Source organism: Tiliqua scincoides, chromosome 1, assembly GCF_035046505.1.
Source record: "Tiliqua scincoides isolate rTilSci1 chromosome 1, rTilSci1.hap2, whole genome shotgun sequence".
NCBI classification, from domain to species: domain Eukaryota; kingdom Metazoa; phylum Chordata; class Lepidosauria; order Squamata; family Scincidae; genus Tiliqua; species Tiliqua scincoides.
In genome coordinates this window covers 91,142,733-91,161,036 of record NC_089821.1, presented here as the reverse complement: position 1 = coordinate 91,161,036, position 18,304 = coordinate 91,142,733, and the positions used below count along the sequence as shown (strand labels likewise).

The following is an 18,304-nucleotide window of genomic DNA, read 5'->3' as shown; positions in this document are numbered from 1 at the left end:
CCAAATACTCCATTATACGCACTTGCCACTGTTGGCTAGGACCATATTGTACACTGGTTAGGGCATAGCGAATGATAGTCACCTCTTTCCAGAAACATTCATGTAGTTCCATGTGGCAGATATAACATAAGTAGCAGTTAATTTGGTGCAAGCAGGAAGGCTCAATCAGTAATTTCCTTACTTTGGAGACGCTCCTTATAAGAAAGTTGGAGAGCTCAACAGAAAGTTGTTCTTTCTGTGTTTTCCATTAGTTCAGCATTCACAAATACCTATACATGATACGTAAATATGTTACATGATATAATAGTAGCTTCTGCAAATTTCAGAATTTAAACATTTAAGACTCAAAATTGCAAGCTGACATGAGTAATAAGTGTAATTTTTTTTTTTTAAATGATAGATTTATGCCTGAACACAAACTGGACCATGTTGAGAAATCAGCCTGTACTAAAGGAAATGAAGAAGATGGTGCTCAAGGAAATTGGTGTATGGATATGCCCTCCCAAGAGAAGGAGGACAGAACTGCAGATTTGATAGAGAAGAATCACTCGAATCTTGGGTCTGCACATAGCAAGACACAGTCTGGATTTTGTACCCCATTGGAAGAGAGATTACCTAATCCATTAACAACAGAGGAGAAACTGGATAAGCCTACGTCTTCCCAAAACACAAACACCTGCCCAAAGGACAATAATCAATGTGTGACGTTGAACCTTTGCAAAGTGTCAGGTGGATTGGACCATCAGCAGAAGGCTTTGCACCTTGTTTGGCCTCACAGGTGGTAAGTGTATGCCAAATTAGAATACAATGTATTTGATGCAATTTAATAGTTGCGCTTGATGGTGGATAGAACATTTGGGTCTAGAATTACTGTTTGCTTTGGATACTGTAGCTTTCTAAATGCTTTGCTGATAGCATGAGTGAGTTATTCAAAGACTGGAAATGACTGCCACCTTTTAGAGCCCATCTCCACAGGAGTGGCGGGTAGTGTGTGGGGAGGCGAGATATAGCATTGAAACTGTATATCAAATACTGGGAATTCTGATCAGTGACATATGATTTTATGACTTTTAAAGCATTTTCAGACCACTAATGAAGTTTAATATGCGGTGTTATTTAAATATCTTAATTATCCTAATATGAATGACTAGATATTAAAATCCAGGACCACACTCTACTGCTCTGTGCTTTACTTTTTTTATTATACCTATCCAGATCTTTAAAATTCATGTGCATATGTAGCCTATGAGAAAACCACTGCTTTTCAAGCTGTTTACACAAATACCTGATCGCAAAATCTTCTCTGAACAGAGGCATATCTACCATGCTGCATAATCACTGCAAATATATAAACTTTAGTTTGACTCCCACCATAAATTAGGATTTAAAGAGGTAAAATGTCCTGATAATCTTCCGGTATTGGGCACGAACATTTTAATCTAGTTTTTATTCCTCACAGTTTGTTTAATCTGCATGTGGCCTGATTAGAGTTCACTTCATCCACAGATTATAGTCTGTTTATTTCAGAGATGCTGGGTCGATCAGTAGGTCAGATTTTCTGAGAGCAACTGTTTGCAGGTGAAGCAATAAGTACACCACACCGACAGGGCAAATCGCCTTTTCAGAGGATTTGACTTCCAGCACATTAAAACTCCAGAAGCTCTCCCTGATGATCTGCAGCATCTGGTACCTAAAGGGATTTTCATCTTTGACTCTAAATGTCTGAACATAAAATTTAGGGATTGGAAGTCGATGTGGAATCTGTCTTTGGATTTGTTTAATCAAGTTCACACTTTTTGTAGAGCCTTTCTCAGGGAGCTACATTTATTTTTAATCATATTTTATTGCTGCTAGCTTTAAAATGCTGTATTCTCATAGGTTATTTTACAATTTGATGTACTAATGACAGATATTCATTGCATCTCCATTTGCAGTCAGGACTGGGAAGTTCACTAACATGATGTAGTTTCTAGTTCATTTTTTTTTTCTGATTAGGAAAAGGGTGTGTGCTAAGATAAAGGCCAGAACTTTTATTATTCTAAAGCTTTTTCTTTAAAATATATCTTGTTCCCCCACACCCCCAAGTATAGCATATAAAAATGCAGACTAAATGGAATACAAAGCATTTCCTCCCTATTTATTCTGCATTTTTGCATAAAGGAACACAAAGCTAATAAAATGAGCAATATTACATTGAATAATTCCTTTTTTGTGCGCATATTTGGGGCTTTTCTGTTTAATTTGATTTGATTGCCTAAAGTTAGTTGCTTAAAGAGATTCAGCCTTGTGTTTGTGCACATGCCTATTGTTAAAGCTAAATTATTTTTAATTTGGAGGGGTGGGGTAGGGGGGAGGAAAAAGCCACATCAGCAAGATCAAATGCCAAAATATAAAAGTAACACATTCATCCTTATGGGTAATATAGTAGAACATTGGAAACTTGGAGGTTGCCAGACACATAGCTAACATTAGGGCTAATTTTGAAAATCTAGCGTGCAGTCAATTTTACTGATGCCTGGGGACATACAAGGTAGAAGCTGACAAGAGAACTAATTTTGTTTGGGTTATTTACTGCTATGCATCATCCACGGGTTCCCGCTTGACACACGGCTATATGAAGGGGAATATTATCACATACTAAAAATTTATGTTGACATTCGATATTTGTTCAATATGTCAGCAGTATTACTTTCATAATCAAAAGAGTGAGGAAAAGAGAGGGGGGGGAAGGCACTTTATGCTCATATAGATATATCTTTTTAATAACAGTCTATAAGGTTAATATAGTTTACCTTTGAGAGTATACAATGAAAACAAGCAGGGTTAGCAGGGAAAATGACAGAAAGCATCAACCCGAGCTGTTTGTTTGCCATTACCTAAGCGAGCCATGTCAGCTCTCTGGCCCGCGTCTGATAGCTATTTGTTGTACAGAGAGCACAGCATAAAAAAAAAATATCAAACTCTTAATACTATTGTGTGCCCATAACCATCTGTCACTGCTAGCCTGGAGATGAGAGGAAGATTACGAGGAATAAACACTGAGCCGCCGAGCATTGGTAAAGCCTTCGGGCAAAAAACTCTTGTGGGGACATCAAAGACATTCTAATTCCGAGGCAGTCAAGGATTACAGTGTGTAACCTGTGCTGACAACAGATAAATGACTGGCAATATTGTGCCAGAGCTGTTGGGTCCTGCATGGAGTACTGATGATGATGGTGATGATGATGATGTTATCTTGCAGAATGGACTCTGCTGGGATAATTTTATGATAAAACACTTTTTTCAAATGCCACTGGGTCTAGGCAGACATTTACTAGCTACAGGGGTAGCAATCAGTTTCTTGAAAATTTACTGTTCTAAGCCCATTAGAGTTCCAGCGCAGCCAGGCTTTTCAATGACAATCTGAAACGCCAATATTTTTACGTCGGAGGAGTACACATATGCAAATGGTTAGGGGCTCAACTCCGACCATTTAGTGTTAGGCTGCTCCAGCAAATGATTTATGTAAATGTGCTCATAAAGATGCAGTGCTTTTTTCCTTTCATAATTTGATGAATATGAATTAGTAAATTAGGAATTTTAGTTCTGAGCTCATCTTGCATCCTGGTATCTTTGGTCAAGTGAAGATACCCCAGTGGACAGCCAAATATCATGCAGGTGATAATATGTAATTGGGATGTAAGGGCGAGTCTATGTGCACATGTGTACACCCGCATGTGCATGTACACACATCATTCATTGCATTAGTGACTAACAGTTTTCTGTGCCTTATTCAGGCATTAACAGATTGAAATATTCCCTTCTGAGGCCCTGGAATGATCTCATTAAACAAACACCAGGTTTTGGTAATTGATGTAATAAGGAGAATGTGGAGGGACTATGTAAAAATATTGTCCAAGTGCGCTGTTGCTCTTTCAAGATGCTGTACTTTCTCACCACTGTTATCATTTTCAGCCATTTTTCTGCACAAGAATACTTTACTAGCATGACTTGCGTGGATAACTGCATGTGCTTCTCATGCTTAGAAAATGAAGATTGTTTTAAAATAGGGTTTTTTTTAAGTGGTGTGCTTCTAGTTCACCTAATTATGAAAATATCTGAAACCTCACCTCGCTGTTACATGCCCACACTAAGGTCATACATTATTCCTGACCTCTGCGTCTCAAGCGAATAGCTCAGTCCTAGAGCCTCTTGTCTCAGCCACAGTTTGTATACAACCAGGTGCTTCTTTCATCTGCAGGTTCAGCACTAGGGCTTGTAACTTTGCACCAGTGCTGAGAAGGAGCCTCGGGTTGGGTCAGTAGCGTAGCTGTGGTTGTAGTATTGTGGTGCTAGTATGAAGTCCTGATATCAGTTTTAGCAAAGTTGCTGCAGCCGAAGGACTGTTTTGTCACAGTGGAGCACTGTAAAACCCTGCGTGCTGCTTCTGGTAATAATGATCTGGAACATTTATACAGCCTATTTCAAGTCTTTCAGGTCAGCCTTTGAATTACCTTCTGTGACAGGCTGCTTAGCTACTCAATTTAGGCTGCAATTCTAACCACACTTTCCTGAGAGTAAGCTCCATTGGACAAAACAGGACCTACTTCTGAGTAGAACTGGTTAGGATTGTGCCCTTAGGAGACTACGAGGGACCATGATTTGGGTAAAATAATCCGAGGTGGATGTGAAGGTGAAATAGTCAGCCATTATTTCACATACATTATCTCAGTCATCCTTACTACAACCCTGTTGGGAAAGCTAATAAAATTGAACATATAATGCTGCCTTTTTTGTCCTGCTAGTTCAGTACAGATAGGGCCTCTGTATCCATGAATCCTGTATCCACGGATCTGGCTCAAGACCCGCATTGAGCCAGACTTGGGCCCTAACTGGACCCTCAACAGGGGACTAGAGCTGTGCTCCACTCCCCTCCAGTGGTCTTTCTGAAACCCAAAGAGGCAGCACACGTCTGCTTGCTGTCTCTGTGGGCTTCAGAATGGGCCACAGAGGTAAAAAAAACACCACTTCCAGTTTCCCGAGGGTCTTCCTCGGATCTCAGAATGTCTTAAAAGGCATAAAAACATCACTTCAGAAACAGGAAGTGGCATTTTTTTTGCCTCTATAGACAGTTCTGAAGCCTGCAGAGGCAGTGGTCAGGCATGCTGCCTCTGCAGGCTTCAGAAAGCACTCCGGAAGGGACTGGAGAGCAGCTCCACTCCCCTTCAGAGGGCATAAGGAGCCAAAAATTATGGATTTGCTTATCTGCAATTTTTGGTATCTCTGCAAAATTTTGCAAACTGCAAAATGCAATTTTGGAGGGGTCCAAGAGCAGATCTCCCTCAGATACCGAGGCCCCAACTGTATTGTCTTATGCAAGTGGTCTTCAACCTTTTCATGCCATGATCCCAATACATAAATGAAAGGTTGAGACTGGCGCCCTCTGTTGATCCTGACCTGCCCCTGGGACCCTGGCTGTGCACTTCCCACCTCCATCACTACGCACTTCCCACCCCTGTTATGCCCTCCCAGCACTGTTCACTGTAACCATTAGAAAGAGCAGAAAAAGTGATTAGAGTTCTGTTCTCTCTTATTAGAGAGAGCAGAAAACGTTACCATGAAGCCTGGCACTAGTGAAAGCTGTTTTAGGACAAGAACCCGAGCAGTACTGGGACAGAATCTCCTGGTATCAGAAGTGGTTCAGCAGATGCCTCCTGCTTCACCTGGTGGTTCTCTAGACCAGTGGTCTTCAACCTTTTTCATTTCCATCAGTTGTCATGAACCCATAACTGAGGCTTGGGTCGCAACCCCAGGGTTGAAGAACACTAGTCTGTATTGACCGGCAGTGGCTCTCCAAAGTTAATGATAGGGGTCTTTCCCAGGCCTGCCTAGAGATGCCAGATCTGAACCTGATGTCTTCTGCTTGCAAACCATTTGCTCTGCCACTAACTATGACTCCTTCCTGATTATCCCATACTGATGTCCTAATGCTGTGGCCCAGTGACTAACAATACTGCACTAGGAATCGAGAAACAGGAATTCAAATCCCAGTACTTCCAGATGTTGTCACTCCCTCTTCCAATTCTGCTGTATAGTTGTGGGAGCCAATAGCATGGGTACACAACTTCCCATTTGTTCAGGCTGATCAAAGAACTTGAACGGTTCATTTCTTACCCATGTTATCAGATTGTTTTGGCCTTCTGTGAGTGGTTTGAAAATCGCTATTGGAAAACTAGTGTCATACTACAACTTCTCCTCGTGCAGATGCTGCGTGTGATAACGTATGTAATACTTTGTGTTCTCTTTTTAAAAGTTATTATTCACCTTCTCAACTTGACTGTTGTTAGATCTCTGTTGTAAGGTATTTGTTTGTTTGTTTGTTTGTTTGTTTGTTTGTTTGTTTGTTTGTTTGTTTGTTCATTTGACAAACTTGTGGGATCTGCAGCTGAGATGTAATTATTTGGTCAGGGCCACAAAGTGAACCCAGAGTTAAGCTAGGGCTTTAGATCAGCATTTCTCAACATTTATCCCCTGCTGTGCCACTTTCCATGGTCCACCTTCTGGAATCTGGAAGTTCCACTGGTAGTAACTGGCAATGATGTCATCACCAGTTACATCCAGATTGGGAAGCCAGACACAACGTGACAATCATCGGTAAGAGGTTCAGAATGGATGGAAGGGCTTTTTTGAGCATGTGAAAAGTGCACATTGGAGCTCTGCCTGCCAACCCAAACCTTCTACCACTGTTTGTTGTGTTGTGTTGCTGGTCTTGCTGCTAAGTGGCAGAGGTCTGGGGGTCCTGGGTCTACCACAGTCATGGTTTGTGTACAAACTCAACTATGTAAACTGTGAAAAGTACAGGAAAATAGGGAAATGACAGTATGAACCATCATGAAAAGAAATCCTAAAACAAATAAAGTTTTTGGAGTTTTTCTATAAATAAAGTCCAAGTTGATCTATGTTAGCAGATCAGGCCTGGGAACAGGATATTGTGGGCTCGATCCACCCACCCCAGCACAGCCCTTCCTTGCTCCATTTCCCCCTTCCCACCCTTTTCCTACCCTGTGCCACACATACCTGCTCTTGCAGGTACTTACCTGCGCCGGCCTTCCTGCCAATGCACCTGATCTTTGCACTGTTGCAAAGCGTTTTTCGGCACTTTTGCAACAGCGTGTTCCACATTTTTGTACTGCCCTTCCTTCAAGGTGCTCAGGGTGGTGTAGATAGTTCCTCTGCTCCTTTTGTTCTCAGAACAACCCTGTAAGGTTGGTGAATACTGATTTGCATTATTTCAGACCAACCCATGCTGAATTGTTCTTGTGCTATGTAGGAGTCACTTACACAGTTTAGACTAATGTGCAGAAGCCAGCTAAGGCAGAGCAGATGGTGTGATCCTACTGTCACAATGAATGCTGACCTTCAATAGTTTACCTATGAAAAGAACTCTAGTTTCTATACTGTATTTTCTACCTATTTCCTGTTCAAGTTCTACTTAAGTGCTAAACAAGATGTTATGAGGAAGTGCAAGTTTCTTAGTACTGCAGGAGCAGGAGGTGTTTACAAGGGAGAAGGTGGGAGAAAGAGCTGAACTGTTCTGCTACTGGCCAATTCTTACTTGAAGCGCCACTCCCACTCATTTGAAAAGGCTTTTCCCCCTACTTGGCTCAGAAATTAGAAGTGGACCTGATTGAGGGAGTAGGGGGCGACCCAAGGGATAAATCAATAGTTGCTGGAAATCTTAAGCACCCACCCCTTCCTGCCTCTCTCTTCTCCCCTGAACCCAGTGCTCTCCTAGATTTAAATCCTGGTTTTCTTTGCAAGTGTTTGGGTTGGGACTACACATTTGCCAAGATGGGCCTTAATTATTACATCATTTTGTGCTTTGATCTTGTGTTAATTTTCTCAATGGAACACTCTGCAATGTTAAACATGTGATTGTGCCATTATGTATAATGAATGCTTTGACTGAATGCAACCTCATAACTGGGGCTCTTCGTTTTCCGTGGTTTGCATCGGCACCAGCAAAATTGCTGTGGCACAATCATGTCGTTGTAAAGGTATCTTGTTAGGAAGAATAGTTTTAGCTTAGCCTTTTCACTGACATTCTACCTTTTCACATGCAGTTGTTTTTTTTTAATCTGAACATTTGAAGTCCATTGATAGACCATTGGTCTATCTAGCCCAGTGTTGTCTGTAGGGGCCTTCCCCTGGAGGGGCCTGGAACAGGCTTGTTCCTCCCCAGGGAGGCCTCAGATTGGCTGGATGGAGAGGGGGTTATAAGGGAGTTATAAGGGCTGGATGGAGAGGGGGTTATAAGGGAGCACCCTTATCCTCCTCCCTAGCAGAGCTGCCAAACCTGGCCTAGGAGCAGGAGCTGTTCACCTCACAGCTCCCTGCTTCACACTGACTCCCTCTCATCCCTGGCCTCCCTGTTTTATGGAGCAAGCCTGCCCCCTTTGGCCCCTCCCCTTCCTCCAGGTGGGGCAGAAAAGGCCTTTCCTGTTCCTGGCTTATTTCCTTCTGTGTTCCTTGTTTGCCCTGCCAGCCCCCTCTGGCTGGTTGGGGTGAGCCAACCCGCTTTGCCCCCTTTGGGGGCAGTGAAGCCTCCCCACCCTGGGCAGGGGGTGCCTGTTCCCAGGTAAGTCGGGGGTCAGGGCAGCTGGGAGGAGCCCCGACATTGTCTATATTGGCTGGCTGTGGCTTTCAGGATTTCAGAATAGGGCTTTCTTTGCCATATGTGGAGACACCCAGGATTGAACCTGCATGCAAAACATGTGCTCACCCACTGAACTGTAGCTTGTCCCCATGTGAGGGAGCATTCAAACGTATGGGTTTCCTCTTGTGATCCCATCCATAAAGGACATGGCCTTATACTAGTGTTTCTCAACCAGTGTTATGGGTACCACTAGTGGTACTTCAGGTGGTTGGTGTCTGGTGGTACTCGCAGGACTCCTGGACACCTGCCACCTGGCAGCAAGACCAGGAACACAGCTCAATGAATAGCAGTAGGATGCTCTAAAGCATGTTTGTCCGCACTTGAAAAAGCCCTCCCCTCCACCCTGAGCCTCTTACTGGTGTTTGTCATGTTGCATTTGGCCTCCAAGTAACTTGCGTTAATGTCATTGGCAGTTACTTCCGGTGGTACTTTGAATAGGTGGATCATGTGAAGTGGTACAGTGGAGGATAAAGGTTAAAAAACACTGCCTTATGCCATTTCTGTGTATTACTGCGTTAGCATGGTTTTGTGTCCATAACTGCCATCCTAGCCTGGGAGGACCAAAAGGCAAAGTTGAGATGTCAACTTCAAGTTCTTATGTTTGCGGATGGCCATAAAAAGGAAATAAACTGTGGTTAACATTTCTGGATGTCTTTGGACATTCTGTTCCAGAGTTCTTTAAGGAAGTGTAAGTGACACTTTCTGTGTAGCTGCTTCTGTAGCTGCTTCTTTACTTGTGTAAAAGGATGGGACATGCATATATCCCTCCCCTTCCACCAAAATCTCATTGACTTTTATGCATTGATAGAGTTTCCATCCCCTATCAGCTTTCTGGGGGACCTGCAGCATATGCATAGTCTAGTGCACTTATCTCTCTTGTGTTATTAGGGGAGGGCTGTTGTTGGTTTATCTGCCACTATCCTTTCTGTAAAAGAGCCCTAGATGACTCTTTCTTAGAAAATAGAAAAAGACTTAGGCATTGGTATCTCTTTGTGCTTTTAGAAGACCTGCTTTTTTTTGGTTTGTTTTCTCTACTAACCCTTCTACAAAAGGAATAGTGCACATTATACATTATGAACATGACACCCAGACCCACGTGGAAGCAACTACTGAGACACTGGCAACCATTCTGGGGTAAATAGGCCCAAAGGCTGAACTGGTTTTTTGGGTAGTGGTTGTTGGGGGCTGAGAAGGTTTTGAGCTTAATCCAGTGGTTCCCAAACTTTTTTGACTGGCAGCTCCTTTGACCTATTGGGCCATTGGCTGCAGTCTCCATTAGACTACAATCTTATATACTGTATAGGGTGGTAGGTTTTTTGCGAGGATTCCACTGTTCCCCTGGTTGATTTCCGCAGCTCCCTAGGGAGCCGCAGCACACAGTTTGGGAACCACAGGATTAATTTTTCAGTCATGTTAGTGACTGCTCAAACAGAAGATTAATTCTGACAAAACTCAGATTTGTGTGCGACATAAATCTTACTTTGCTCCTGATACCTATGCATGTTCTTGGATTGCCAATATTCTGCTCACTTGGCATCATTTGCTGATGGAGGAACATAAAGGTGTGTCTGTCCAGCCCCCTACACAATAACTGAAAAATGTCCCACTGTGGCCAGGTGAAACAACACTCTGTGTGTGTGTGTGTGTGTGTGTGAGAGAGAGAGAGAGAGAGAGAGAGAGAGATGTTCTTGGGTGGATGTTTTTGTTTCAAATTGCATTCCTTCACTTGAGGGAGAAAATAATTTCAGTTACCCTGATCACAGTAGAAAGCATTTTTTTGTTTTTCATTGTCTTTTCTCATTAATGTAGATATGTTTCTAAGATGAGAAATGATGTTTCTTCTAATTATGGTTACATATAGTTAATTTCCTTTTTAAAAGCTCGGTGTGAAAGGCAGTTTCTTCTATGTAATGCAAAAAAAAAGTGATACAGCTGATGTTTCCTGTTGCCTTAGCAACAGATTTATTTATTAGAGTCTGAAATGACATGAGTTAATATACCACATACCTGCTGATCGGCAAACTCTCCTATTTCAGCTGCAGTTGACAATTAAGTCCTGGACAGCTACAGCCAGGGGTTAATGTTACTCATTAGGAGAACTAGGTCATTACTGGGAAATCAAGGCGCTTCCAGCAGCATGGATAAAATACAAAATTCAACACCTCGACGAGTGAAGGGTTTTTATGTTAATTAACCTTATTTTCCCTGCATATAAAAAATATTTCATGTATGCGTATGACAGCAGATCAATTAATTGAAAAGTAAGCTTTTGCTGACTATTTTTTTTTTCTCCTCTCAGTTGTCTTCATTTCCTTTGGAAGGGTTTCATTATTTTAGGGAAAATTCTTATGTCTATATGATGAGTAAAAAGGGTATTAAAATTAAGAAGGGAATCATCATGGAAATCAGCTTTACCACAAGGGAATGGGCAAATAAAAGCCTTGGAAATGAAAATAAATAAGCTTTGCTAATACCTCACCTAAGGAGCAGAAATATAAGCCCATCAGAGCTTGGAGATATTTAGAGGTACCACTTTGATTCTCTCTATTAAGCAGCTACATAGTTATCTAACCTTCAGAAACTGAAATTTTGAAGAACTAAAATGAAGTTGGTGATGGTAAATATCTTGTTTACAGAAAGCTGTGTGGCAGTTTAACAGTACAATGCATTTTTGTTCTTGACTTATGGTTTCTGGAAACATTCGATAGGTTTTTTGCCAAAAGTTTTTAAAGGGGTTAGGATCACCGTGCAGGCATTTTAACTTTAAGTCGCAAAATGGTTTAGTGAAGCTCTCCTGAAAAGCCTTTATTTATTGTTTTTTTTCCCCCCAGCATTTTCTATTCTGATGTGGGAGAATTTAAGAGGCTCAGAAAGAATTATATTTTCATATTCTTTGCATCTCACCATTGTCTTCTCAAAAACTTTAGGTCTTTTCACATTCTATGTTTCCTTAAGACCCATAATCTTAGGTACAGTATTCAGAAAGTGGAATAGGCCTCTATCACTCTCTTTAAAAGTGGAAACCAAATTGCTTCAAAATGAAATTGCCAAGGAAATCCTTTCCCACATGTAAGTGGAGCTCCTGAAGTCCAAATGATTCGCATAGGGCCCAGTATAACCCTTTTTCTCCCCAGAAACAGTGTGGGGAGCAGAAAGTGTCTCTCTATCCCCATCCAGCCTCTATCTCACAGTTCAGAGTGAATAACTTCACCAAACAGGTGACGATATGGGAGGTGTATGAACAGATCTTCCATTCCCCAGATTGCCCTCGTGCACTGCTTATATTCATGCATACGTACCAAGGGGGCTGAGAAATCAGGGCTCCATTGAGCGCTATGGCCCTTTTGATGCGTGTAAGGACAGTGTTGCTATTTTTCTGATTATGCAGGAAAAACTTTGATCCTCTGTCAGTCTCCTCTCCTGACATTGCACTGCTTATACATAGAAGCAGTTGCTTCTGCTAGCAAACTAGAAAGGAGTATCTACACCAGTTCTTATAGACTGGTTTCAAACATTTACATAACTATTAGCTTTTGAAAAATTGCTTCTTTCTGAGCCTGGATGTCCGCAGTTGTAAAATGGACAACCCTTTTCCAGAATAAATGGTACACAGCACTGATGCTACTTTCTGGCTGCTCCTTTTGACAAACCAGAGCCCTGGATTCTTGAACTTGTGTCTGGAACCCTGTCCCTATAACTCCACCTAAGGTCAAGGAATTTTTAAAATCAAAAGTGGGCAACTCTAGTAGGGGTGCCGGTATAAAAATAACATTCCTAAATGCATCCCAAATGACTCTGATGCTACTCTTCGCAGTTTCCTTTCTCTTAATTTGTATAGTCTCTGTGTGATCACAGCAGATGATCTGATACTAATTTTTATTATAGATTTTTATGGTGAGAATGCTGCTAAACTCAGGAGTTTTCATTGGGAGGCATTTTCCTGAAATATTGAAAACACTGAGAGGAGTAAAATGGGTGGGCTTTCTTCTAACCAATTCCATTGGATATAAATGGTGGGAACTGAAGTAGTTTTTGGTACTGATAAGAGAAATCTTATGAATGTACCACCTGAGACAAGAAAACTTTGCTTACCATGATTTATGTTAAGTTGACTTTCAAGTGGACTAAAGGCATATTTATTCCTTTAGTCCACTTGAAAACGTTAGTTGAAAATACACTTTGCAGAACTGCACAAATTTTGTTCAGTAATTGCTATAACTTGGCTACCGCCCCCTTCTTCCCTCCCCACCAACATCACCCCAACTCTTCTTTCCCTGCTTTTTTCTCCTGCAGTTCACATAAAGTATTCCTGCTAGAAATTTGGGCTCAGTTTCATTCCTTCCTCATCTTTACGTGCACACTAAAAATACTGAAGTAATTTGATTTAACAGAGGCACCCCCAACCACCTTTTTATGCAGCGTGCAAATCGCTAGAATACAATTCAGATGCTGGTTTTCATACTTTGCAAAAATAAGGCCAAAACTTCATTAATATGTGAAGTTTTAATAACTGTGTACCATACTAGCAATTCTTTGAAGGGACAATCCCTGGGGCAGGTTGTTCATGATCCCATTACGAGTTAGGGAAAGTCGGGCAGTGCAATCTGACAGCAAATGTGCAAGGGAAACAAACATTGAGGATACAACATTTAGGATACATGGGTTGTCTGTTTCCTGTCTGTCAGTTGGGTTAATGACTTGGGCCTAAACAAGCACATTTCCATGAGAAATCACATTTGTGAATGTGAAATCAGGGGTTTCTCCAATCAGGATTGGGGATTCACTCCATCAGGCGTTTATCCATGGAACAAGCTAGTCCCTCTTCTGGCACTGTCAATCATCCTTCTTCTTATCTTCTCTGAGGACTCGAAACATACAGATATTGGAAAGCCACATGAATTCCCAACTCTACTGTATGTTCAAAGCCGATGTGGTCGATCCTGAACTCAAGAAGTAGAAAACATACTTGGCTTTTTTCATAGGGGAAAAAAATCACAGATAAGAAACCCTTGTGGGTTTTATATCCAAGCACTACATCCATGAGAAAAGCTTATTTCCATGTAAGTTTTTGCAGGTTAGGCGTGGGCCTAAGGCTACAATCCTAAATACACCTACTAGAGAGTAAGTTCCATTGAACATTTCCATTTCCATGTAAATGCACATAGTATTGCTCCATTAGAGGTACAAGTCAGGCCAAGTAAACCTCCTTCAACGCCTATTGGTTTCAGAGCTAAGCTTAAATTTCTCACATTGAACAAAAGGGACTTGGATGCTCATGTGAAATTTATGCCATTTGGAAGCCATTACTGTTATTTAAAGGTGAACAACACTGAGACAAAGTAATAAGTGATTAACCCAAGATCAGTCAGTGAATTGATGGCATAGAATTGTTAAATAAGTTAAGTAATCATCGTATGCCTCTGAGCATATGTAGAGAAGCTTTTCCCTCACCGCCAAGCAACTGCAACCTTTTTTCTCCCCACACACTAAGAATTGAGAACTAAATGATGGTATATTTCTAGTGCAGATTAAAGCTTTAGCACAATGGTATCAAACATAAGGGCCACAGGCCACATGCAGCCACCTGAAGCAATTTATCTGGCCTGTGTTATAATTAGGCTCTCCCAGCTTGATAACTGGGCTCTCTCATATCTTGAAAATATGAACAAGATTTGCACATTTTCTCTTCTGTCATTTGCAGAGAACAAAGTGCTTTTCTGGCATAAGAACATAAGAACATAAGAACAGCCCCACTGGATCAGGCCATAGGCCCATCTAGTCCAGCTTCCTGTATCTCACAGCGGCCCACCAAATGCCCCAGGGAGCACACCAGATAACAAGAGACCTCATCCTGGTGCTCTCCCCTACATCTGGCATTCTGACTTAACCCATTCCTAAAATCAGGAGGTTGCGCATACACATCATGGCTTGTACCCCATAATGGATTTTTCCTCCAGAAACTCGTCCAATCCCCTTTTAAAGGCGTCTAGGCTAGACGCCAGCACCACATCCTGCGGCAAGGAGTTCCACAGACCGACCACGCGCTGAGTAAAGAAATATTTTCTTTTGTCTGTCCTAACCCGCCCAACACTCAATTTTAGTGGATGTCCCCTGGTTCTGGTATTATGTGAGAGTGTAAAGAGCATCTCCCTATCCACTCTGTCCATCCCCTGCATAATTTTGTATGTCTCAATCATGTCCCCCCTCAAGCGTCTCTTTTCTAGGCTGAAGAGGCCCAAATGCCGTAGCCTTTCCTCATAAGGAAGGTGCCCCAGCCCCGTAATCATCTTAGTCGCTCTCTTTTGCACCTTTTCCATTTCCACTATGTCTTTTTTGAGATGCGGCGACCAGAACTGGACACAATACTCCAGGTGTGGCCTTAACATCGATTTGTACAACGGCATTATAATACTAGCCGTTTTGTTCTCAATACCCTTCCTAATGATCCCAAGCATAGAATTGGCCTTCTTCACTGCCGCCGCACATTGGGTCGACACTTTCATCGACCTGTCCACCACCACCCCAAGATCTCTCTCCTGATCTGTCACAGACAGCTCAGAACCCATCGGCCTATATCTAAAGTTTTGATTTTTTGCCCCAATGTGCATGACTTTACACTTACTGACATTGAAGCGCATCTGCCATTTTGCTGCCCATTCTGCCAGTCTGGAGAGATCCTTCTGGAGCTCCTCACAATCACTTCTGGTCTTTACCACTCGGAAAAGTTTGGTGTCATCTGCAAACTTAGCCACTTCACTGCTCAACCCTGTCTCCAGGTCATTTATGAAGAGGTTGAAAAGCACCGGTCCCAGGACAGATCCTTGGGGCACACCGCTTTTCACCTCTCTCCATTGTGAAAATTGCCCATTGACACCCACTCTCTGCTTCCTGGCCTCCAACCAGTTCTCAATCCAGGAGAGGACCTGTCCTCTAATTCCCTGACTGTGGATTCCCTGATGGCCATCATCTGCTTAATGACATCACTTCCTGCTTAATGATGTCACTTCTGACCCTCAGCAAACAGCATGAATGCTAACTTCAGGCCTCTGTATGAAGTAGTTTGACATCCCTGCTCTAGCACTTTTGTTTAGAAATTAAATATGATCCCTCATTGCCAGCACTTACAACCAGAAGACACACGTATGTGTTCCATTTTACTCTGTATAGTAACATAAGAAAAGCACCGCTGGATCAGGCCAAAGGCCCATCTAGTCCAGCTTCCTGTATCTCACAGTGGCGCACCAAATGTCCCAGGGGGCACAAGACAACAGACAAAACCGGGATCCTGGTGCCCTCCCCTGCATCTGTCAATCAGAGGCAGCCTGCCTCTAAAACCAAGAGCTTGCACATACCTACTATGACTTGTAATCCATAATGAACCTGTCCTCCAGAAATTTGTCCAATTCCCTCTTAAAGGCATCCAGGCAAGATGCCATCACTACTTCTGTGGCAAAGAGTTCCACAAACTAATTACACGCTGGGTAAAGCAATATTTTCTTCTGTCTGTTCTAACTTTCCCAACACTCAACTTTCGTGGATGTCCCCTGGTTCTGGTGTTTTGTGAGAGGGAAAAGAGTGTCTCTCTACCCACTCTGTCCATCCCCTGCATGATTTTCTATGTCTCAGTCATGTCCCACCTCAGGCGCCTCTTTTCTAGACTAAAGAGGCCCAAACACTGTAGCCTTTCCTCATAAGAGAGGTGCCCCAGCCCAGTAATCATTTTGGTTGCTCTCTTTTACACCTTTTCCATCTCCACTATATCCTTTTTGAGATGCGGCAACCAGAACTGGACACAATACTTCAGGTGTGGCCTTACCATCGATTTGTACAACGGCATTATAATATTAGCCATTTTGTTCTCAATACCTTTTCTAATGATCCCAAGCATAGAATTGGCCTTCTTTACTGCCGCTGCACATTGAGTTGACACTTTCATCGACCTGTTCACCACCACCCCAAGATCTCTCTCCTGATCTGTCACAGACAGCTCAGAACCCATCAGCCTATATGTGAAGTTTTGATTTTTTGCCCCAATGTGCATGACTTTACACTTACTGACATTGAAGCGCATCTGCCATTTTGCTGCCCATTCTGCCAGTCTGGAGAGATCCTTCTGGAGCTCCTCACAATTTCTTCTGGTCTTCACCACTCGGAAAAGTTTGGTGTCATCTGCAAACCTGGCCATCTCGCTGCTCAACCCTGTCTCCAGGTCATTTATGAACAGGTTGAAAAGTAAAGGTCCCAGGACAGATCCTTGGGGCACTCCACTTTCCACCTCTCTCCATTGTGAAAATTGCCCATTGACACCCACTCTTCGCTTCATTTCCCCATTGCTTTCCTTCTGCCAACACTTAAACAAAAGGAGGTGTTCCCTCCCCCCCCCCCAGCACTTCCTTTTTTACACTGTCATTTGGATGTAATTTATCAGTTCAGTATAGGCTGAACCTGGTAAACTTTCATTTCTTGCCTTGGCTGCCCAGTATCATTAGGCTGGGAGAAGAAGAAAGAATTAGCCAATAGTAAAAGCATCTACTTGCATTCTCAGGTTCTGGGGAAGAAAGTTTAGACAGGTAAAAAAAAAATTAACGGGTTTCAAAAGTACTGACATTTATATACTGGCTAGAGGCAGTTTTTTTGTCTAGCCTGGACTTCAGTGTTCATTTCCATAGACATATGGAGAGGGAGAGAAAAAGACACGCTCCCTTGCAAACAGGAAACAGAGCTGCTGCTTTAGACTTGGGACAACTGCATTTGGAGTTTGCCCACAACAAGGCTTGTTACGGGGAGACTCCCTGTAACAATTCCCAAAGGACAGTTCTGACTGAATTAGAAAAGGGTTGTTTTTTTCTTTTTCTTGAACTAAGTAATGCTTGCTCACTTGCTTTCAAAACGTCATGTACTAAAGCCTTCAGAAACTCTCTATTGGGTACTGATTATCTTTGCCACGTATTATGTTCAGTTTGGTGTATTTCATAACCTCAACTGTGTTCTGTCTTAAGTAACATAATCTATAACCAGGGTGTTCACAGTTCTATTTTCACAACACCTGTCGTCTTCTCTCATTTATTATATTTTAGCACCTTGGCTCCTTCAACCAGATTTTCCTCTGCATCTTCTATTCTTCAGAACACTGATTAACACCTTTGTAACGCAACCATTTCTCATCATATTATATGGGGAAGCCACCACAAAGTTCCCTTTTGGAGTGTGATTACCAATGGTGTGAATGTTCTTATTTGTGCCAAAATCATGATGGTTTCTGGCTTAACCCATATTAAATGTGCGGTGGTGTGCTGTTTTTTTTTTCTTCAGGTTATCGGAAATTTGGCACATGCTGGAGCATTCACACCATCTGAAAAAGCCAGTCTGTGGTAGCTTCATCTTTTTTTTAAATCATTGCATTAGAAATGGATCACATAAGTTGGTCTTACACCTGTGCCAGTTCTAGCACCTGTCTGGCTGTCATCTCTGAATGAATTAGCTGAAATAAGCTTCCCACCTCCACTGCCATACTGAATACCACCTCTCTCTTCAATATGAAATATACCTATTTCAGAAAAAAATCACATGGAGCAATCCTTGCTGTACCACTTTAGATGCAGTGGGGGA

The 18,304-nt window shown here is 42.2% G+C and overlaps 1 protein-coding gene across 9 annotated transcripts in view; it reads left to right on the top strand.

The window, feature by feature from the left end:
- GTDC1 (glycosyltransferase like domain containing 1) overlaps positions 1-18,304 on the top strand; it is a 254,561-nt gene that overhangs the window by 196,145 nt on the left and 40,112 nt on the right. For all 9 annotated transcript variants that reach the window (XM_066633059.1, XM_066633058.1, XM_066633078.1 and 6 more), the window contains one exon: positions 401-781. In XM_066633059.1, coding sequence (XP_066489156.1) covers positions 401-781 — 381 coding nt within the window. The remainder of the gene's footprint in view (positions 1-400; positions 782-18,304) is intronic.